The sequence below is a fragment of the Daktulosphaira vitifoliae genome, unplaced genomic scaffold (assembly GCF_025091365.1).
Source record: "Daktulosphaira vitifoliae isolate Bord-2020 unplaced genomic scaffold, ASM2509136v1 Scaffold_3, whole genome shotgun sequence".
In the NCBI taxonomy this organism is placed as follows: Eukaryota; Metazoa; Arthropoda; class Insecta; order Hemiptera; family Phylloxeridae; genus Daktulosphaira; species Daktulosphaira vitifoliae.
In genome coordinates this window covers 10,589,395-10,612,410 of record NW_026099574.1, presented here as the reverse complement: position 1 = coordinate 10,612,410, position 23,016 = coordinate 10,589,395, and the positions used below count along the sequence as shown (strand labels likewise).

At 23.3% G+C, this 23,016-nt stretch overlaps 3 protein-coding genes across 9 annotated transcripts in view; 2 read left to right on the top strand and 1 right to left on the bottom strand.

Annotated features, from left to right (window-relative positions):
• Positions 1 to 155: 155 nt before the first annotated feature.
• LOC126901122 (uncharacterized) lies at positions 156 to 4,342 on the top strand. Of its 2 annotated transcripts, XM_050677366.1 has the most exons (8): positions 158 to 383; positions 623 to 667; positions 749 to 835; positions 1,318 to 1,362; positions 2,686 to 2,820; positions 3,139 to 3,377; positions 3,649 to 3,796; positions 4,083 to 4,342. In XM_050677366.1, the coding sequence occupies exons 1-8, from the start codon at positions 327 to 329 to the stop codon at positions 4,224 to 4,226; spliced, it is 900 nt and encodes a 299-aa protein (XP_050533323.1). In that variant the 5' UTR covers positions 158 to 326; the 3' UTR covers positions 4,227 to 4,342. The 2 variants fall into 2 exon arrangements, with proteins under 2 accessions (XP_050533324.1, XP_050533323.1); XM_050677367.1 differs by lacking the exon at positions 1,318 to 1,362 and having other exon boundaries at positions 156 to 383.
• A 660-nt stretch (positions 4,343 to 5,002) lies between these two features.
• Positions 5,003 to 6,513, top strand: LOC126901123 (sentrin-specific protease 1-like). Its single transcript, XM_050677368.1, has 2 exons — positions 5,003 to 5,683; positions 5,784 to 6,513. The coding sequence occupies exons 1-2, from the start codon at positions 5,681 to 5,683 to the stop codon at positions 6,351 to 6,353; spliced, it is 573 nt and encodes a 190-aa protein (XP_050533325.1). The 5' UTR covers positions 5,003 to 5,680; the 3' UTR covers positions 6,354 to 6,513.
• Positions 6,514 to 9,797: 3,284 nt separating this feature from the next.
• LOC126902558 (eukaryotic translation initiation factor 4 gamma 3-like) overlaps positions 9,798 to 23,016 on the bottom strand; it is a 29,082-nt gene continuing 15,863 nt past the window's right edge. For all 6 annotated transcript variants that reach the window (XM_050679946.1, XM_050679947.1, XM_050679948.1 and 3 more), the window contains 23 exons: positions 21,776 to 22,166; positions 18,311 to 18,477; positions 17,619 to 17,802; positions 17,373 to 17,551; positions 17,162 to 17,263; positions 16,331 to 16,528; positions 16,050 to 16,187; positions 15,777 to 15,983; positions 15,631 to 15,707; positions 15,042 to 15,186; positions 14,664 to 14,964; positions 13,349 to 13,446; positions 12,850 to 12,992; positions 12,728 to 12,795; positions 12,032 to 12,225; positions 11,668 to 11,849; positions 11,526 to 11,605; positions 11,289 to 11,437; positions 11,118 to 11,222; positions 10,960 to 11,055; positions 10,516 to 10,594; positions 10,212 to 10,376; positions 9,798 to 10,139 (listed from right to left, as the gene is read on the bottom strand). In XM_050679946.1, the coding sequence (XP_050535903.1) occupies positions 9,934 to 10,139; positions 10,212 to 10,376; positions 10,516 to 10,594; positions 10,960 to 11,055; positions 11,118 to 11,222; positions 11,289 to 11,437; positions 11,526 to 11,605; positions 11,668 to 11,849; positions 12,032 to 12,225; positions 12,728 to 12,795; positions 12,850 to 12,992; positions 13,349 to 13,446; positions 14,664 to 14,964; positions 15,042 to 15,186; positions 15,631 to 15,707; positions 15,777 to 15,983; positions 16,050 to 16,187; positions 16,331 to 16,528; positions 17,162 to 17,263; positions 17,373 to 17,551; positions 17,619 to 17,802; positions 18,311 to 18,477; positions 21,776 to 22,166 (3,654 nt within the window). In that variant the 3' untranslated portion in view covers positions 9,798 to 9,933. The remainder of the gene's footprint in view (positions 10,140 to 10,211; positions 10,377 to 10,515; positions 10,595 to 10,959; positions 11,056 to 11,117; positions 11,223 to 11,288; positions 11,438 to 11,525; positions 11,606 to 11,667; positions 11,850 to 12,031; positions 12,226 to 12,727; positions 12,796 to 12,849; positions 12,993 to 13,348; positions 13,447 to 14,663; positions 14,965 to 15,041; positions 15,187 to 15,630; positions 15,708 to 15,776; positions 15,984 to 16,049; positions 16,188 to 16,330; positions 16,529 to 17,161; positions 17,264 to 17,372; positions 17,552 to 17,618; positions 17,803 to 18,310; positions 18,478 to 21,775; positions 22,167 to 23,016) is intronic.

Sequence of the window (23,016 nt, the reverse complement as noted above, 5' to 3'; positions counted from 1 at the left end):
GGCACGGTTATATATAACCGTACTGTGTAGTAAACGTTTAAACTATAATAATGATAATATTTATCATTAGTTTTATAACAAGATACCTTAAGTTAGATAACATTTTATTTTATCTATGACGATACTAGCATATCTACGCAAACAATACTTTAGTTAATTTTTTTTTGTAGAAGTAGTTGTAAATATTATTATTTACTACATTTAATAATAGTTCTCTTTAAATAATCATGCCTCATATATTGAGATATAAACAAGAGTATTAATGAAAAATTCATAAAACATATAATTATCTGTGCTTCATTAAATTATTATAATTTAAAAGTACAATGGTAGTTAATAATAGACATAAGACCAATATTTTAAGCACATTTTCAACTAATGAAGTAACTAAAATTTTAAAGTTTTACTATTATACAAAAATAATTAAAAAGAAATTTTGTTCTTACACAGTGAATTTAGAATGCAGTATCATTTAGTTTTGTTTTAAGTTTCTAAATTTTTTTTAAATATACATATCTAAAATAAAATAGATATTATTAATAATAAATTTAACATATTTTATAAATTAATATAGACTTAAGATTTAAAATATATGTATATAAATGTGCTGTTACATTTTCAGAATGATATCAATGATGAAAATTTACAAATTTTAAATTTGAATGATGTAAGTGCATATAATTATTATATAAATCAATATGCATTATTTAAAATGTTCTTAGATAATAATATTGATTATTTTATCTAGGATCAATCAAACACAATTAAACATTCATGGCAGTATACAGTTCAATTGAATCCCATCACATTTTATGATGAAAATATAGGAGTACAGGTAATTTTATATTTTAGTTTTTTTGTGATTATTAATGTAAGTTTTGTACATATTATAGTTATTCTGACCTAATCAACTTAAAATTAGTTTCCTCAAAAGACCCATTGGTATAACATCGCAGTTTTTATATTTAGTGTAGCTGATATTTTTTATATATAATATTAAATAACCTGCCTATTCATTACTGGTTACCAATATAATACAGCATGCTTTCAATCAGTGTCATTGTTTAGAATAAGGGAAAAATTTATATTATAAAAGATAAATTAATTAATAAACAATATTTAATTGTGCGAAAACAAAATACAATCTACGGAAAATATTAATTACGCTATAAGTTTATAATAACTTATAAATATATTTTTTATTTTACTAATCTAAATGTTGCTTATACATATTATGATGATATTTATTGTTATTATAAAATAATAAATGTATGACTATAAAATTTTATTAATTTATAAATAATTAAAAATTTTAAGATTCATTCAGAGGAACAAGTTTGGAAGGAAACTCGGTATATACTTGTATGTACAATTTTATTTCTAGTTAACTTAATATATTGATATGCTTACTTTATTATCTTTATTAAAATATTTCTACTATCTATTATGTTACAATAAATTATTATTACATGCTTAATTATAAAATTAATTGTATAAGTTAACAATTAAAAGTTGTTAATTGTGTCAACGACTGGTACTATTACCCTATATTATAACTTTGGTTTTCCTTAATCAACCGTGTATTATACCTAACTGAATCTTTTGAATTACCAGTTAAAATATTTATAAAAATGTTTAAAAAATCAATACAGTTAGAACACAACCCAGCAAATAATAAATTGAAATTTAGCAGTGATTAAAATCACTATAATAAAACACTTTGATGTAAATGTGCTAGAGAAAGTTCAATTATTTTAATCTTTTTTAGTTTATTATAATTTCAGTATGAATTGAAATTTTAGCTAAAACATATTTTAGTTGTGAAGAGATTCAAAAGCTTCCTTTTAATATCCCCCAAAAAACATTGATATTAAACTATACTTAAATCTTATTTATTCTTTTTTGATGGAGAAATTTTCTTTAAATGGGAATGACAGCCCACTTTTATTTTTACTGCTTGGATTAAAGTATAAACACGTAATATTATGAAAATAAAAATATTTTTAACTTTGAGCAGTGCTTGAAGATAAGTTGTGGAGACAAATTTAATTTTTAATTTATAGTATATTAAATAAACTTAAATTAAATATATGTATAAAGTTTGTATGATTTCTGGAACATTTTAAAATGTTTTTAACCCCCCTACAGGCAGGGAAAGAATAGTATTTTCTAAAAAAAATTGTATTAAGTGAAAGTCACATATCTAAAGTGTTATTAAAAAAAAAAAATTTTTAAAATTTTTAAAAATGTTATGATAATATTAAAAGGAAAAAAAAAATTAACATTTGGCATTTTAAAAATTAATTTTTTGGATGATTTCTCCCTTTTATGTTAAATGAAGACAATTTTTTCAATTTTGAAAGGTGGTATCATCAAATAAATACAATGTATCATTAAGCATAGTTAGCCAACTAGTAGCTGAGAATTTGTAGTGATACACAAAAAATATACCCTTTCAAAATTAAGAATTTTTTAATTTTCATAAAAACTAAAAATACTAAAAATGTTTAACTCATATAAAAAACACAAACATATATTCATCTAAAGCAGCATAAATTTAGAAATGACACCAGTCAAAAGACATACACGCTAAAAAAATATATACACATTATTTTTGAATAGTTGATCACATTACTATAAATTAAAAAATTTTTTTTACATAATGTTTTTTTGTATGATTTTCAGTTGTATAAAAAAGTGCTTGGTATATTAAATAAACTCACTTGGGTAAATTTCAATGAACTGCTAATAAAGTTCCAAGAATTGCCAATTGAAAATAAAGAATGTCTTGAAAATATTGCTACAATAGTTGCATTCAAAGTGAGATAAATTTAAATAATATAGAATCCATTTTACATAGAGTGAATTCTTAACAATAAAATATATGAAGTATTCTATGAAGATAGTTAATATAATTTTTTTTTAAACTTACAAAATCTTAAATATAATAATTAGATAAAATATTAACCAAAAATTATTATATATATTAATAAAACTTAATAATCTGCTATTAAATTTATATTACTAAATAAAGTATTGAAATCTGTTGTAAAATGGATTCTATATTATTNAAAGTATTGAAATCTGTTGTAAAATATCTGTAACTTGATAATTCATTTTTAATGATTTTTACCATAGGCATTTGATGAACATTCATTTGGCTCACTGTATGCTGCACTTTGCAAAGCTCTTAATATAAGAATTACTCTTCAAAATAATAACGGTGCATTTGAAATTACATTTAAAAGATGTGTTATTAATGTATGTCAAAACTATTTTCAAAATGAGTGTATGGATTATATTAACACAAATGATACTTCAATAGAACATGAACAAGTAAAAAAACGACAAAAATTACGTACAATAGGTTGCCTTAGGTAAAATTGTTTTATATTCTTAAATATTTTTTTGTGCTTAAGTTATCTTCTTTTCATTATAAAAAATCAATAAATTTGTCAAAAAAAAATGTTGATAATATTTATTAATTAGTATTATGTATTAATTTTTTAAAATATAAATAATTTTATAGTGAAGGTACTCAATAGTACTGAAAATAATATATATATTTTGTTATACTTGAAAATAATTATTACTATTGAAATTATAAAAATAATCAGTTATAAAAAAAAAAATTCATATATTTTCAAGGTTTATTGGAGAACTATTTAGAAAATCACTGCTTCCTCCATCAGTTGTTCATTATTGTATCAGTATGTTGCAAAAAAAAAAAGATGAAAAACATCTAGAGTATATCTGTAATCTCTTAAGAGTAGCTGGGAAAGAATTAAATGAAAAGGTATTTACTTCTATGATACTTATAAAAAAAATTAAATTTATTATATAAATTGTCTCAATATACCAAGATGTGTTTTCAAAAGGTATTTATGTTAAATAAATGTTATTTTTGTATAATATTTAAGTTTTAAATATCAATATCAGTTTTTTCATTTTTATTGTAAAATATAGTTAGAGAAATCAATTTTTTTATAATTGATACAAATTTAGAATGTAATAATAACATTTAGTTTGATATAAATAGTGCTATTAGATACTTTTTATTTAATTTATTCAAAAATTTTCAGATTAATTTGAGAGACATATTTAACTATTTGGAATACTTAACATCTGAAGATATGAGATCTAAAATATCACCAAGAATCAGATTTTTTATTAAAGATGTACTTGAGATGCAACTTAATAGTGTACAAAGTCAGAAGTCTAATTAACCTATTATGCATCATGATAAAATATATTATTTTGTAATAATATATTACAAAATTAATTTTGAAATAATTGTATTTTATATTTTATAATTAAAGATAAAAATTGACTGTGATATTTATTCTATCATATGTTCTGTGACATAATTTTAGTAAAGTTTTTTAATCAATTTGGAAGTAGATCAGTGTTTTTGAGACTAACCAATAATAATTTTATATTTTATAGTTTTGGCATAAATGAAGTTTTAGAAAAAATAGCACTTTTTCGTGTAATGAATTAATAATATATTCTTATATTTTTACAGTTACAATTTCTAACATTACCTGCAATGTTCATTTTTTTAATGAAGTGATGAGCAAAAAAAATGATCCAAATTATGGAATTTTGTAGATTTTTTTATGTGATACTTTAAGGTATTACAGTGTAGCTCTTAGATTTTTTGATGTGTTTCTTAAAATTCAATCAGTATGATAAAATTAGGCAAAATTAGGGGTTATGTTGGATATGTAATATCTCTAACATTTGAATATTTTGATTTATAGTTCCATAAAAAATATTATTAAAAAGTTGAAAATTATATTATTTTGCACCCCAAAATTTTGTACTTTTTATGCTTATAATTATACGTAAGACTTGGTAAATTTATTCAAAATTTAAGGACTTATTATGAATAATCTATTGAGCTTTATAAAAAATGTTTTATTGTGCTTTTTCATTATTTAACATACAATTGTAAGTTTATAAGAAAACACTTATAACCCTGATTTTCATAATGAATTTTTATAAAAGTAAAAAAATGCACATTTTGTACAAATTGATCAAGCAAAAACTCTAGGGGGGGGCTTACTGTCCTACGGACACTTTAGTACCAAAACTCGTTGCTAAAATTTTTACTGCGGTTATATTCCCCACATGGTACAAAAGTCCTGCAAATATGATTTGTCCCAGCTCCGAAGTTTCCATAATTTAGTTAAATGCCAATTATTGATACCAATATCCTATATTTTTTAAATATTAACATTAATAAGATAAAAATTAAGTAAAAGCCTTTCACTGCTATAGTAACAGTATTTACACATTAAAGAGAAATTCGACAGCCATTTTGAAGTATAGATAACAGCTGATGAAGCATACCCACACGGCTGTTTATTTATCTTTATTGTACCGTTTTAATATAAAAAGAGTGTAATGTATGACTGACTAATGAAAATTATTCTTCACAAAATCTTTGATTTTGCCAAAATTAATGACGGATGTTGTTAGTATTATTAGGAATGTTAGTTTCTTTTTAATAATGTGAAATTGGTAACTGTTAAATATTTATCATTCATATTATAATTGGTTATTATCATTTAAAAACTTTCAATTGAAATTGTGAATATTTCTAAGAAGTTTTGTTTGTACAAACAATTGGACAACTACAATTGTATTGATACACGTTTTGCATGTTAGTCTTAAAATGGTAAGGAAACACATTAGCACCATTTATTAACAGACATTTTATAAGACCTCAAATAAATTATTATACAATAAAATTATTTTGGATCATACTTTTTTTTCAGACTGTTAGTGCAAATTGGGACATTAAAACAGATTTATTTCTGAATGATGAAATTATTAACCAATATATGGATTTGATAACTCAAAGATCCCCTGAAACAGTATATGCATTTAATACATTTTTTTATTCTGCATTATCAGACAAAGGATACCAACATGTTAGTCGTTGGACTAAAAAAGTAGATATTTTCTCAAAAGAAAAACTTTTTATTCCAGTTCATATAGAAGAGGATAATCATTGGTGCTTAGTTTATGTTGATTTTTTAAAAAAAACAATTAAGTATTATGATAGCTTAGGAGGTCGTAATTTTATGTGCCTCAAGCTAATTTTAAAGTATTTAATGATGGAACACATAAACAAAAAAAATGTTGATTTTCGACCTGGTGGTTGGTCTTTATTAAATGTAAAAAAATGCCCAAAACAGAACAATCTTTGGGATTGTGGAGTTTTTGTATGTATGTATGCTGAATATTTATCAAGAAATCAACCTTTGACTTTTAGTCAAAAAGATATGGGAAGATGTAGAAAACAAATTTATTTTGAAATAAAAAATAAAAAATTAATCAAGTAATATTTGTAAAATTATAATATTGTAAATAAATTTTTATAAATTGACAATAAAAATAATGTTATTTAATATCTATTACGCCAAATGTAAAATAATTATTTAATATAATTATGGAGTAGCCTGCAACTTAATTTGAAAAACAATTGAAATTCTCACAGACTATAAGATGTTTTTGTGACAAAGTTTATTGATAAATATATTAAAATATATATTAGAAAATAGATTTTAAATGTGGTTAAAGTTAATTCTTTTTATTCTTAGCATACTTAACAAATCAGTACAATTTTTTAAATTCTCACTGAGCAATAAGAATATAATATTCTCAATATAAAATGCTATTTATTGTTACACTGGGTGACATTTATGTCTCGTAATTTAATAGTTTAAAAATTGTACTGACTTAGATTTTTAAGTATTATTATTTTTATATATTTTAACAGACAAGCTCAATTTACAAAATTGAACAATTATATTGAACATAATACAATATAAAAATAGTAATTAAAAATTATTTCAATAATACAAATATGTATATAATCAAAAGAAAATAATTTAAATGAGAAGGTGGTGTTAGTATTAGAAGCATTTATCTACCGGGTTATAGGAGAATCAAACAATTTCGATGTTGTGCAGTGAGAAATAATGAAATGAAAAGAGAAATGAGTGTTTATTAGTGATATTTTAAAATTAATAAGGAATAATAATTCAGGGAATCTACATTTCCATGATGGAAACTAAGCTTACTAAGAGTAATAGTGTGTTTACAATCAGCTAGAGTAGAGATACCAGTACCAAAAAGACAGGAACATAATCATGAGGGGGACATAGAATATTAAATCTATAAGATCATAGACGTAGAAATTTTCTTTGGATATGCTCAATCGTGGAATTAGAGACAGCAGTCAATAGATCCTAAAGAACGCTTTCATGTTCAAGGTTAAGACGTACAAGGGAGGAGTAAAGGGTATTTAGAGATATTATATTTAATAAAAATGTTGATAAGTGCCGTTTATGAACCCAAGAAGTGTTAGTGCTTTGCAACATTGATAATGGATATGAGCCACAAGAGAGATATTTAGAAAGGATGAAATGTAAATCACGAACTGTCTCATTAGACTTTTTATAAAGAATATTATTAATATGACATGTTTAGGAAATAGGAGAGCGGAAACAAATTAATGATATAGATGAGCATTTAAGAACGTTAATGAAAAGGTTAAGAGAATCACCACAATGAATAAGTAAGGTTAGAGTAAATGACAATCAGTGATTCTTTTTACTTGCATAAATAATATCATGTCATCAGCAAAGATTAAAAGTTTAGAATAAAGGAGTAAAAACGGAGCAGATATAATACATAAAGAAAAAGAAGAGGGTACAATACAGCATCCTGGGAAAGAACAGACACAGAAAAAATAAAAGTTAATTTACACTATTAACAGAAATGAATAGAAGGCAGCCAACCAAATAAGTTTAACTAAACAATAAAAGATTACTGATATCAAGAAATAATTAATATAAAATTAATTGTATTTTATTTTGTGTAGAGAATTATTACTTATTCCAAAGAGGAGGATTCTTAACTTTTTTTATATTCTAGGAGATTGGCTTGTTGAGACTTCATATATCTTGCAATAAGAATTAAATAAGGGAGCTAGAAGATTAGTTTCCTACTTCCAATCCAACTAAACACCTATTTCTTCTTCATTTTTCTCGCCTTAATCTCAACTACTTGGGGTCGGCCACCCTTATCCTTAACTTCCACTTAACACGATCTTCCACGTCATCATTACACCAGCCATCCTAAATCACATTCAATTATATTTCTCCATCTCTTTTTTGGTCTTCCTCTACCTCTTTTTCCTTTTAATTCATAATTCATTTTAATAACTGCTCTTACAACTTCTGAATCCTCTCTCCTTATAACATGACTATTCGCCTATTTGAAAATACAATTTTNAACATTCATTTTAATAACTGCTCTTACAACTTCTGAATCCTCTCTCCTTATAACATGACTATTCGCCTATTTGAAAATACAATTTTTTTTTTTCAAAGAAATTTGGTTTCTTATCCTAAAATTAATTTTAAATGAACCTGTGCACAATATAAAAATTTAAGAATATCTATAGAAATGTTGATTCTTAGTTTTCACTGGAAAAATATTAATGTAATAAACATAGAACTTATATTTTAAATTCACAACATTATAACACCATACATTCAGTGATGTAATTTTAATTTATACAACACTTAAATATTAAGGTGTTCATAAACTTTTTTCATTATTATATTTATCATAATGGCGCAATAACACAATAAATTACTAGGTATTTTTTTGTTACTTTAAAATCTTTAATATTATTGATCATAATATTTTTATTTACCGTGGTATATGATTTTTGGTAATCTAAAGAATTTTTTGTTTCATATTAAAAACACCACTCATATTATATAATATATTGTTATATATATAATATTAAATTATAATAAATTTATCTAGATCCTTACAATGGCAAATTTTTGAGAATCATTTTTACGTATCTATTAAACATGTAAATAATTGAAATGTTTTTTCAAAAAATATATCATTTATCGAGGGATATTTATTCAGGCATTTTAATATGAAAAGTTTTACAAAAAAATTAAATGTTTATGGTTTAACAAAATAAAAATATAGTAAAATGAATTTGCAATTTTTTTTAGGTCTCCTGTCCAAGCCGTATAATACGTGGGACTGTAATCTCAATTATAAAACTTTTATTTGAATGCTTATATTATTTGCAATATTAAACAACATCAAGGTTACAATACTAATTTGAAATAAATATTTGGTAACAATAAAAATAATGTGGGTGATGTAATAATAGTGAGAGTAATAGAATTTAAAAACACTTTTTACAATTTTTATTTATTTTTAATATATAATAAGAAATAACATTAACCGCAACTTTACACATTAATTTATATAACTGTACACAATAGTCCGACAATGGTATCAACGTATATAGAAAAATATAGTTATTTTCTTTAATTAATTACTTTTATAACAATTATATTGTAAATTCGAATTTTGCAGTTGTTTCATAAACTATGTTACAATTTCGATATTGAAATACTTAACATATTTTATTTTGAAAAAAGTAGCATAGTCTCCATTAATCCACAAAACATTTCTAATAAACAAAATGTAGGTACCACAATTATCAATTATATGATTCATATAATTTTTAACTAACAAAATTAATTTGTCATCTTCCCATTGTCAAAACAAACATGCTTTAACAATAAAGGTCATTTTTCACATAAATAGGAGACTAGCTTCAGTATAAACTACAAAGTAAAATCAGAAATATACAAAATATAAAAATAAAATAAGACCCTTAATAAGAACGCTGTATACAAATATTTGCAGTTTTAAAATAATTGAATTCTAAAGGGCATAAATGAAAATGGCTCATTATATATATATAATTTTAATCTAATTTATATAATATATTAAACATGGTATCTACAATAAAATTAAAAAAATAAGAATTTCAGAAGTCGACTGATAATTTTATTACAGAATAACAACGTTACATTATGGATCAATTGTTTCTTCTTCATCAGAATCATTTACTGCAAGAGAAATGAAAAATGAATTCAATACTACGACTGCCATAGTTTTAGTCTCGAGGTCTTCATCAAAACCAGGTTTGAATACATCATCATTTTTCCATAAGTCAAATGATTCCTTACTAATGACACTGTCTTGATAAAGTTTGTGAAACAATTTTAGTACCATTCCTGAAATAATAGTTATTCAATATTTAACATGTCGACTTATAATATAAAATAAAAAAAGCGGAAATATTATACCTGCAGGGTACTCAAGCGCAGCAGACATTATTTGAATTCCGTATAAACATTGAACTTCCCGTGCTTGAATTTCTGCTACTGGTAAAGGTTTTGATCGAATGTAACAAGTAAGTAATTTAATATATACATGATCAAAGAACTCATCAAAAGAATGATTTGGTGGCCCTTTTAATAAAACAGACTTAATATTAACTAATTATTTTATATAGGGGCAAGTATATTTATCATAGATTAATTAAACAGTAAATTAACTGTGTTTAATGAAGGAACATATTTATTTAATTTAAAGTTGTATGCAACTTACCTAAGCAGGCAATTACGTTAGCTATAGTTAATGACCGAACAAATTGTGGACAGTCAATAATTTCTGACTTGAAGTTATTCTGTAAAAAAAAATAATTTAATTATATTATATTATTTGATTAAATGTATAAAATATAACACTTATATAACCAAGTTTTAACAACTGCATTACATGAATTCAATACTTTTAAAAATATTATTATGACATTGTGAGCTTTTTAAATCTTAATTTGATTGCCTAATGGGGAATTATTATTTCAAATAAATACTATCATTTCTAAAAAATAGGGTAAAATATTTGATATCATGTAATATTTAAAATGTAGTAATGTATTAAAACAATTTGTAAAACCAAAAAATTACAAATTTTTTTTAAACAAATGTCTACATTTTTAAATGAGTAATCTAAATAAGAAGTAATATTAGAATATATATTTTAACTTACACTTATCCAACTATGCATTATATCATATAATAGTTTACTATCAGTGAACTTCATTTTATCATACATGGCTATGGATAACAAGAAAACACCAATTCTCTAAAAAAAGATACTAAAATTTAGAACAATTTGGTCAATGAATATCAAATCACTACACATACATCATTTCTAAAATTTTCATTCAATTTATTGTTAGGAACAAAAACATCAAGTGATATTTGTTCTGATTTTCTCCATTTGTTATATATCCATAATATTCCACCTTGCTAAAAAAGTAAGAAAATAAACAATAAAGCAAATGATTTTATTTATAAAATATAAAAAATTAATACTTCTTTAATATCTTGGGTTTCTTTTGAGCCTAAAATTTTTTGGAGTACCTCAATAAAAAACTTGCAAGAATCATTAGGACAAATTGATTTGCAAGCATCTTTTAGATTAATAAAGTTAAAAGAAGCAGTCTTTGAAATTAATAATGGAGCTGCAAAATAACATAATTTAAGTTTTTTAGCCATATAAAAATTTTATCAAGCAAGTTGAGATACATTAACTAAAGACATCACACTTACCAATAATGGCAGCAATATAAGAAAAGAATTGAGGATAATCCATTAAATAATCATTCCAATCTTTAAGAACAGCATCAATTCTATTGAAATTAATTTTTTTATTATTAAGAGTATATTGGGGATTGATTTTTTTGTAACATACCCGCGAGTAATAGCCGTCATAGATAGAACATTTTTGGTTAACAATTCAGCAAACATTTTGCCAGCTTCTGTTTGGAATTTCGAACTAAATTCAAAAGTCATCAAAGATACATACTTCACAAATTCTTCATGTCTAGTGCGGATGGCTGACTTTTCATCATCTTTTAATGAATATATAATATCCTAAAAATTATAAGAATATTACAATTTATAAAAATAAAATAAGTTTTATACTAATTAAAATATATAACAAAGATTTTTTTTTAGCTTTCAATTTTAGCTTCGATGTTAATTTAACTATGATGTGTTTTTTTATTTAACAGTGTTAAATACAATATTTATGTAAAAAATAATGATACACTTACATCTATATTATGCACTTGTTCATATTCTTGGATAATGTTTTTGCATTGCATGTTAATTTTATCTATTATTTCAGGATCTAGTTCTTCATTAGAAGACGATGACTCTTCTGCTTCTTTTGAAGTTTGTGAAGTAGTTAAAGATGTATTTAATGTTGTAGAAGGTTGAGCAAATTGAGGCATCATACTAGCAACACCTATATTATAATATTTTATACATCATACAGAGTGATTTATTTATCATTGACCATTAAATTTATACTAAAATAATGATTACGAATTTTTTTTTTTATTTTGTTTAATATTATTTATCTTATAAGTGGTCAAATATTTATTAGAACTATCCTTTTTCCTACATAAATTTTATTTTTTAAATGGTTACATACATATCAACTAGTTTATATAATAGAAAATGATCCAACTAAACAAGTTTGTCTACCACTCTTATTATTCCATCAAAGTATAAAAATATTCATAATTCCTAAACTACTGTTTTAGAAGTATTTATTGGTGTCATTTTCTTATCTGGATCATTTTTTTGTTATATGATTAAAATCATTATTATTAATAAGATGATATCTAGTAGTCAATAATAAATCAATTAACCTGCATATTTTAAAAAATTATAATATTTAACTCAAAAATATTACGCTACTTGATTTCTAGCAAATATTATGTTTGTAATTATTTAAATCTTACCAGACATCATTCTTTGTCTTTCTTCTGTTTCAGAAATCATTGGTTTGCGAGGCGTGTTTTTGTTAGACCTAAAAAAAGTTATTATTTTTTCAATATCACTAGTTTTTTTTAATTATACTTACATCAGTTGAGAATTTGACGATTTTTTATCATCATTTAGAGGAGCATACATATTGTTACTAGTAAAACTACTATTTTTTCCTCCAGTAGAATTAGATGAAAAAGACCATTTTGAAGAGGGCCCTAACGAAACCGATGAAGACTCCTGTAAGAAAAAATTAACTAAAAGGTTGCATTTATTGGATAATATGTATTAATTTAAACAGAGTTTTGACTGACTTATAACAAAATATTAACTATTATCTCTTAAAATATATTTCATAATTTATATATTAAAATATTATCAGGCTAAAATTTAAAATTAGCTTAAGAAAAAATAGGGCACAGTCCTTAACAATATTATGGTATATACGAGTTAATACAAAATTCTATGTTAAATTATCATTAATGAATTGGTGATAAATTGACTTGGAATTATTTGTTTTAATAATTTAAATACCTAATTAAAGCTATTTAACATAATTGAAACTCAAATAAAAAAAACACCCAAAACTTATTTACCTTAAGACCTTGCAAGCCTTGTAGTTTAGATTGATCAATTGTATAATTCTGTTGTTTATATTTGGTATTTTGTACAATATTCCATTCAGTTTCATTACCTAAAAGTTAAATAATAAATAAATACATTAATGTACTATTTCATTCAAAGAATAAAAGCCGAATTCTTTTGGGTATGTTATCACTTGATGTGTATCATAATGATTAAATATTTAAGTCATGAAGACATTATCAAATAAACGAAGTCATAAAATTTAAAATTAGGTAAAAAAAAACTAGGTTTTTGTGTTTTTATCATATATATATATAAATCATCAATACTAGAAATTTTTACAGAGAGAAGATTAGACAAAAATAATCATTTAAAACACAAAAAATATTTTCAATATTGTTTTTTTTTTGGATTTTAAGTAAACATATGATATTTATAGTTGTAAATATGATCATTATTTTCATGATAAATTATCAGATATGTGATGTCATGAAATTTGTACATCAGAAAGTCATGTATTAAGAATAGGTCATTCCTATATATATGAACGATTTAAAAAAATATAATTTGTTGAAGGATTATTAAATAACTGGTTACCCACTTATTTCTTTATCTGAGTACTTAACGTATGTCAATAAATTATGATTTTAAGGTTATATTTTTGAATATGAAATCACATATTATTTTGTCTATATCAACAAAATTTTGTTATAACCCCTTCCATATTTTATTTGAGTTATAAGACTTTCCTAAAAATTTACTAAATGAGACTTGCGTTAAACTAGTTCTAAAATACAAATTTATACCTAATTTTTTTAATCAATTAAATAAAATATCAAATATTAAAAATCTTTAGTCATTAAGAGAGAATAGAACAAACAAAATGTTAATTTACAAGTTAGAAAATTTAGTTTATCAACTATATGTGCTTTTAATTGAAAACACGGGCCTGCTCACTTATGGCAAAAATCACATAATTCTAAGAAGGATAATATTTTAATATGTACTATACTATTATAAAGACATTGAATTGTTTACGCTGGTCATAATTAGAAGAATTTATAATTTTTCAATTGACATACGCAGAACACTGCAATGATCTTGCTTAAAATTATTTGTCTAAAACCAATAATTCTTAAAAAGGACGGTAAAATTCATCTAATTCTCTTTTAAACACTGTTTATTTTTTAATTTGGAAATTTATTAAAGCACAAAAAAATAAAATTATAATAATTTAAGTAATAAATAAAAAAAGTTATAATAAAACTTAATTTTATGTTTAACACAAACAATAGATTTGTATTTAAAATTAATATAAGTACTTACGTCGGTTTTTACTTTCTCCACCCCTATATTTATCATCACGGTGACTATCACGTTGTGATTTTTCAGGTCTACTATTATAAGAAGATAATGCAATTGATTGTTCTATGGCTTCATTTTTAGCATCATTTTCTATTTCATTAATTAATTTAGGTTTATTATCTAATCGTCTAGGTACCCATTTGTCTTTTCTTAAATCTATTACATCTTGAATCATAAAACGAATTCTTGATGGTATTTTGGATTTCATTTCTTTTGATGTTAAAGCTCTCAGTTTATCAAATGTTTCATTTAAACTGTAGGTCTAAAGAGAAAAATGTTAAAAATAATTATCCATTATTAAAGCAATAAAGTAAAAAAATGTATTTCAATTAGTCTCACTTGTTCTAATTCTTTTCCAACAGTCTTTAATAAATTACATAAACATTCTAAAGGTTCTTCATCATGTTTAGTGACTAAATTGACTATACAATATAACATGATATTTGGAGTGAGAATTTTTTGTTTAAACAACTCCCCAATAAATCTAAAATAATATTACAATTAAAGATAATGAAAAGATGGAAAACACTTAATCGAAAATAATATTTAAACAGTTACTTTGAAACTAGAAAATTTATGAAATAATATTTAGGGGACAAGTAAATCTCATCTTAAACTAGCAACAAACTTATAGATTTTTAAGTATAAAATAATTATTTATTATGAAATAAATTATGAACATCTTAGAATTAATATTATTACTATTGTTAGTAAAATATCATTCATTAATAATTAAGAATTATTTAAAATTCCATTATTAATTACCCATGGAATACACATTATTACTATTGAATGTTAACACACAAATTAAAAGTAAATTTAATAAATATTTATAAGAGTCAAGAGAAAAATGCTTTTGAGTTCATAGTTTGAGAATATTTTAGTTTAATCATCTAAATATTTAAAAAATAAAACAATATAAATATACCTGCAATTCCCTACAGAGCGTTTCCTTAATCTCCTCTCATTATCTTCAAATTCCATTTGCAGTTCTTTTTTTTTCTCCTATATAAATTAAAATACTAATAATGTAATATAATAGTCATATACAATAACATTCCAAAAAATTCTTACAGAGTCTTTACAAGAGTTTATTTCTGAAAGTCTTTTAGCTGAATCCATTTCTTGAGCTTTATCTAATTCGAATAAACTCTGACACTTACTTATAATAAGTTTTTTGAAAGAAGTGGATTTAGTGCCATTTTCATAAATCACCTGTAAGCCTTGCATAGCATAACACAGTGAAGCATACAAAGGAGCAAAACTTTGTTCTTCTATTGCCTAAAATAAAATTATATTAAAGTTCAGATAAAAAAAATAAAAAATGATATATGTGGTTTTATTTACTTTTTCAAAAACTAAATCTATTGTTTTTTCTAATCTATCATGTGTATCAATAGATAAACTTTTAAAAGATTCAGTCAAAGCATCTTTGTTATCAGGTGTAATTTTGTTTAATATTGATCTAACATTTTTATGAACATCCTAAAAAATTTAACATCATTAACTGTACGTCTATGTAATACACTTTTAAAGGTAATTATAAAAATCAATACTTAAATATAGATATTTTCAAAGTATTAAAAATTAAAAATTGAATTTTATATTAGATGAATATGTTTGTTTACTTCTGTTTTTAATTCATCTTCATTTTTGTTTTTAGATGAATCATTTTTGGTTGCCTTTTTAACAGCAGTTGGAACCCATGCATTTTCAGTCTGATTCAATTTAACTTCTTCTCTCAACGATAGAGACATATGAATTGTGTTCGGTTTTGAAGATTTACTAGCCGTTTTACCTTGACTACTATTTCTCTTGGCACCAGACTAAAATTTTTAATGATTAAATCATAATAAATGCATCAAAACTTACTGGGATTATATATAAAGTATTATAGAATACTACAACTATAAAACTTGAATTTATTATGAAACCTAAGCTTAACACACTAATCAAGTAAAACAAGCATTGTTATTGAAAAGTATGATATACAATTATCTTTATTATAAATATAAAATTGTCAAATTCCTCAATTTTTCTAAGATTTTCTCATCAGTTTAAAAAAAAAACTGTACCTCTGTCAAGAGGTATAAGCATTAATTATTTATGCAAGAGTAATTTAAACAACTTCTATTACTTATTATTATTTGCATAGGGGTAGTTAGTGAGTTAGCTAGAGAAGGTATAATCTCCAAAATATTAAGAATAAACTCAGATAACAGTCTAAATAATAAATGACAGGTTTTGTCAATTTTTTTTAATTACAGACAAAATTATCTAATTTCCAGAAAATTGTTTAATTTCTCTGACTATTTTAAAATCCTCAAACTTTTTTTAGTGTTTCAGATTTGTGGATAAACTTAACTTAATAACAATTTATCCAATTTTAAAAAGATTATGTTTAATAAAAATTAGTATAGAATGTAATTTTTATTTTTTTTTTATATAGTTTCTCTTACCATCATAGGCATGCCTCCTCGTTGACTACTACCACCAGGTTTGAAATATGCAGGCATAAAGCCTGTTGCACTTGCGCTTTGTGATCTAGAAATAGGTGTTCCCTGAAATACAATATTTATTTAACTAATAAATTAAATTGAATAATACTATTTATCACATCAAAACGATGTAAAATTATAATTTATTTAAATTTTATTTGACAACACTTACACCTGTACTACTACCACCTCCTAAAACATTATATTGTGGTGCATTTGCAGATCTTGTTATGTTTCCCCAATTTCTTAAAACATCTGGTTTCTTTTGACAAACTGTTTCATTACATAATTGCATTAAGAAAGCTCTTGTGTAAACTCTTTTTCCAGATTTATTGGTCAAACTCCATTGATCTAAACATTATTTTATTTATACCAATAAAAATTCTGTGGGTTAGTTAATCAAATACATTTTAAATACCTTCAGTATATGGTAATTTTTCTATGTAACTGGGAAGTTTTGGGGTTACAATTTCAGCTACCTCATTTTTAACACCATTATTTTTTCTTTCTTGCGTTGGTAATATTTCTTCATTTTTTTTGACAGTTTTTTCTTCTTCCACTTTTGATAAGCAATTCTCATTTTCATTTTCTTTATTCTGAATCTGTATATAAAATTTGAAACTTCAATGTAATATATTAAAATCAGATGGCCTAACTAACTCATTCAGTAATGCGCTGTACCTCAGTAAATAGGTACCGAAGTTTGATTCTGTTGTGCTGAGCTATGGCACAAGCAATTCCTTATATATCCAAAATTTAAAAAACTTAATAAAAAATGTTTGAAGTTCATGGACTATTAATTTCTGCACCTCACATTGTTTAAAAAATTATTTTAAGATTTTTACTTTAAAGCAAAATATTAAATAGCCTTACAAAACATATTTATCTTTTAATACAATATTCTAAAAACAATATATATAGTGATATGTTCTCATTAATTTTTAAACATGTTTAATATTTGTTTCATCAACTATATGTACAAAAGATAAATATTGGCTATGTTAAAAAATATAATATCAAAATGATTTTAAGTAAATTAGTATAGATTGTGGATAATATGTGGTAATATTCTTAATCTTAATAAAAATAACTTTCATGCATTATACATACCGTATTACTATCATTTAGATTAGAATCATTTTCAATGGGTTTTTCAATTAAATTTTCTACAGTTTTAATGGAAGATGACACCACCACATTACCAGTTGAATCTTTAGTCACATTTTTTTGTGGTTCTACTCCTTTCTTCTTTTTGTTTTTATTTTTTTTCGATTTTACTAAATAAAATATAACATTTATAGACAAATATTTCCATTATAACTGTAATCTCATTATGTTAAAGAAAATAAAAAATAAATCAATTTAAATTTAATGAAGGTATAATATTGTTTAGTGATACATAGTATATGAAATTATTAAAGCTACATGGGCTGCCAGAATTCCCAGAAATAGCTCTATGATGCAAGAACTAAAAATAGATGACAATACATACACATATACAATTATGCCTGTAGATCGGATGACATAATGCAGCTAGAAAGCTGCAAAATATTTGAAGTAATGCAGTTTTACTGTGATGCATTATTATAAAATATTGATGTATTTGTAAAGCATAGTCATCTACTTTCAATAAAATTAAATATAAATATAAACATGAATCTCATTTAAAAACAGTAACTATTGTCATTAACAAGCTAATGTCAAATTTATTTCATTAATTATAGTTTATTATTTTGAGTTTGATTATGTATGTATGAGCATAGAATAAAATTTACATATCTATAAAATTCATTAACTATAATACCTAAGGTTATAAAACAATCTAAATGTTTAAAAATGAACATTTTCTTAAAAATCCAAATACAAAAGAATGAATTAATTATAAGTGTCAAAAATTTAATTATTTTATTATAAATGAATAAAAAAAATTAAGATCAAAAATAATATGGAGAAAAAGTTGATTACAATACTATTTCATAAAATGTATATTAAGATATTTATACATATTAAGTTTTAACTCATAAGTAAAAAGTACTAAAAAATGATTATTAATCATTTATATCAGACAAACACCTATTTTATATTGTGTCTATTTTAACCTATTCCAAAGTTGAATTTTAATTTCAACTTAGTAACACTAATTATTATAATAGAAATAACAATATATTTTTAACTTTACATGAGAAGTTGGAAGGCATTGTAGAAAATATCACAACCGTAGCAATTCGATAAGTTCGAAATTTAAAAAAAAATTAAAAAACGGTAAACGTAAAAAAGAAAACGTATATAATCTTAGTGTTTATTAATTGCTAAGCATTCAACAGAAAATTTTTTTTAATTTTAAATGATTATAAATTTTAATTTTGTTAAAATCATAATGGAAATTATACTTTCGTTTTAAATTAATATTTTTTAATGCTATCTGAAAGAAGTTATTCGAGCAAATCTTAATAATTAGGCACCATTAACAGGAAACTAATGCATAGGTAATCAGTAGTACTTACTATCACTAGTTGGTCCCTTCATAATATACTTAAAAGCTTAGAATAACATTATTTAAATTGATGTTTTGAAAATTATAAATACTCAAGAATTCGTAACAAATTTTATTGAAAAAAGTTAAAAAGAAGAATCTAATAAAAAAAAAAAAAAACACGTGCGTATTAAGCGATGGAAAATAATATTACTATTCGAAAGGCAACAAACGACCTCTGTGTCGTTAACAGTTGATACCGGCCGGTGTTACCAATATATATTTTATATTTTTATAACAGTGCTACCAAAATGATCAATAAGTCAAGTTTAATAGAATGAAATATTTTTAATTTATTAAATTCTACAAGTTTTTTCTAGTTAAGTTTAAAAATGAATTAGAATTGATTTAAATATATAAAAAACAAAACTGAAAACTCTTATAACCCCACCGATACAATTAATATTTAGTTTTATATTTATTAATTCTTTGACTATAGTGATTGAAATCCTTTATTTATAATTTGTTTTTAATAATATTTATTTTTTATTTAATTTAAAATAATTGCTAATTGTGTTACTTGCAATTTAATACATTAAATGTGTATGAAGCATGGGTGGAATAAGCATTGCAAATATACACTAGTATCTACCTGCGATACATAATTACTCTTTGTATTAAAATGCTTGAAAATCATTAAGTACTCGCCCTAAAATTGTATTGTCTTATTTAATTTTTTTTGATCAGCTCAAAAAAACGTCATTTTGGAAGTTTAAAACATTGAAAATTAAAAAAAAATTTTTATTAAAAATAAATTATAAAGTATTAGATTGTGTTACAAGTATGTGTGGATAAAGTGAAATTTTTTTGTTATTCAACTGATAGAATATTAGGTTAGTATTGTAATAAAATGAAAAATATTTATTTCCAATTGAAATTAATTCAGTTTTATATTATTAATTTTATTATTCTATTGTCATTAAAGATATAATGTGCTTATGATAACTGAAATAACTATTTTAAGTTTTTGATTGAAAGTTAAGAAAATATTATGTAAAAATTGCATCTATTGTGGTTTTTTTTTTAATTTTAAACACAATCAAAGGTATTTAAAATTAAATTATTTAGTTTTTTTTAAATAACATTACTTTAATTTCCGAAAATACAGTGTTAAAATATAATATAAAATATTTAGTACTTTTATTTACTTACAAAAATAATAATGAATAAATAAAAACATATAGAATATTCAGAAAGTAAGGTTACAGGTCAGTTACAATGAGAACAATAGAAACCCATTTCTTTACTTACTGAACAACACCTATATATACTTTCTTATTTATTTATTATCATTCAATTATATTTTTTATTAATATTAATTATGTATACTTATTTATTTTAATTAACATAATAAAAATAGATCTGACTACATTATGATACAAAAATATGCAGCACTTTATTTTAGAAAATTTAAGTATTGTTGTTTAAAAATTGGTAGCAGTGTGAATGATTATGGAAATAAACGTTGAAGGAAGAAGGTGGTTACACATAATGGGTGACATGAGGATTGACTACTGTTGTATATATTGATGTGGGAAATTGTATCAATGAAGGTTTAGGATAAGTGGCCTACCACATATAGTTGGGATAAAAGCAAGGGAGAAGAAAACGGAGATATTTGGGTGTATATTTAGCAAGAGTAAGAGTTGTTAATTAAAGATGGTCATTTAATAAATATTTAATTATTACTAGTATTCATGAGTACACATATCAATAGTTTTTATTGTAGCCTTCTTAAAAACGTCTAAGTACAAACGAAAATATCTGAATAATGTAACCTTTCAAAATATTGTTTAGGGTTTAAACTCCTCCCTAAGCTCTCATATACTAATATATTACTAGTAAAATGCAATTTTATGTTTAAATAAAAAATGTATTTGCTTGAATATATGTATCTTTGAAATATACAAACAGAATTTAAAAATATAAGAACTAATTAAACATATAATCCTTTATATAAGTAGATTAATTGCTTAATTTGACAATTTATTCAAAAACCAAAATTCTAGAATTATCTAAATGTTAATTAGCTTTAAACTAACCTGGTTTTAAAGATTCTTCATCAACTGCTGATAATTTTTTTGTACTATTAGAATCTTCTGAAATACTAGTAACATCAGAACTTTGGGATGGTAATTCTAATTCTGTAGAAATACTGTTTTCAAATGTTTGATTTGGTAAAGAAGAATTAGAATTTTCTTTATCAACAATTTTAACAGTATCATCTTTAGAATTTAAATTTATATTTAATGTTTTTTCAATTTTTCCCAATTCTGTATTTTGACTTTCAATAGCAGCTAAAGGTTCCTCCGTATCACTTGATATAATTTTTTCTTGAACGCCATCTGTTTTAATTGGCGATGTAGATTCACTCAATAATTTTTTAACTTGCGTTTGGAATTCATTTATTACTTTTTCTTTTCCTGCTGAATTCTGAAAACCAGTACATATTTTCATCAATAAGGTTTGTAATGTAAAAAAAAAGAATGTTCAGCAGACATATTAGAGGTGTCTAAAGATATGTAGCTTTTTTTGGTATTTTTAAATGTTTTTACTACTTAGTCTATTAATGCAGAACTAAAATATGAATTTTTGAAATTCATTCAATAAACACACTCTAGAATTGTTTTAATAATAAACAATAATTTGTATAAAAATTGGTTAAAATGGGGTTACAATAACACATGCAGCAACATGAGTGCTGAAAATTTGACAGTAAGGGTGATTTTTTTTATTTTCATAAATTATTTTATAAACTATGCTTGTTTCATATACAAGTTAGTTTGAAACAACAATTGATAATGATTATATATTTTTTAAAGCTTTTACATTTTTTATTTTGGTTTCAAATGATACTTTCAGCAAATAAAGAACATAAATAAAACTTCTAGTGACCAATACCATAAATAACCATAATTTTTTTTTTACTGAGACTTAAGGTATGATTTAATCTATTTTGCTATAATTTAAAAAGCTTTTAATGAAATTAAAGTTTAGAATAGGTGCTTTATTAGCTGAAGGTACATCAAACCACACCTTTATATACAAATTAATTTAAAAATACATACTTTTAAACAATAATTCAATATTATCTATAAAATATTTAAATTTTACCTACAAGCTTGGTATTAATAGAAAAGTTTAGGGAAAAAAAGAAAAAGCTGTGTATGGTATTTATAGATTTGGAGAAAGCGTATGACAAAGTACCGAGAGAGGTTTTTAAGTGTGCATTAAGAAAAGGAGTCCTGAAAAGGTATAATAATATAATAGAGGATATGTATGA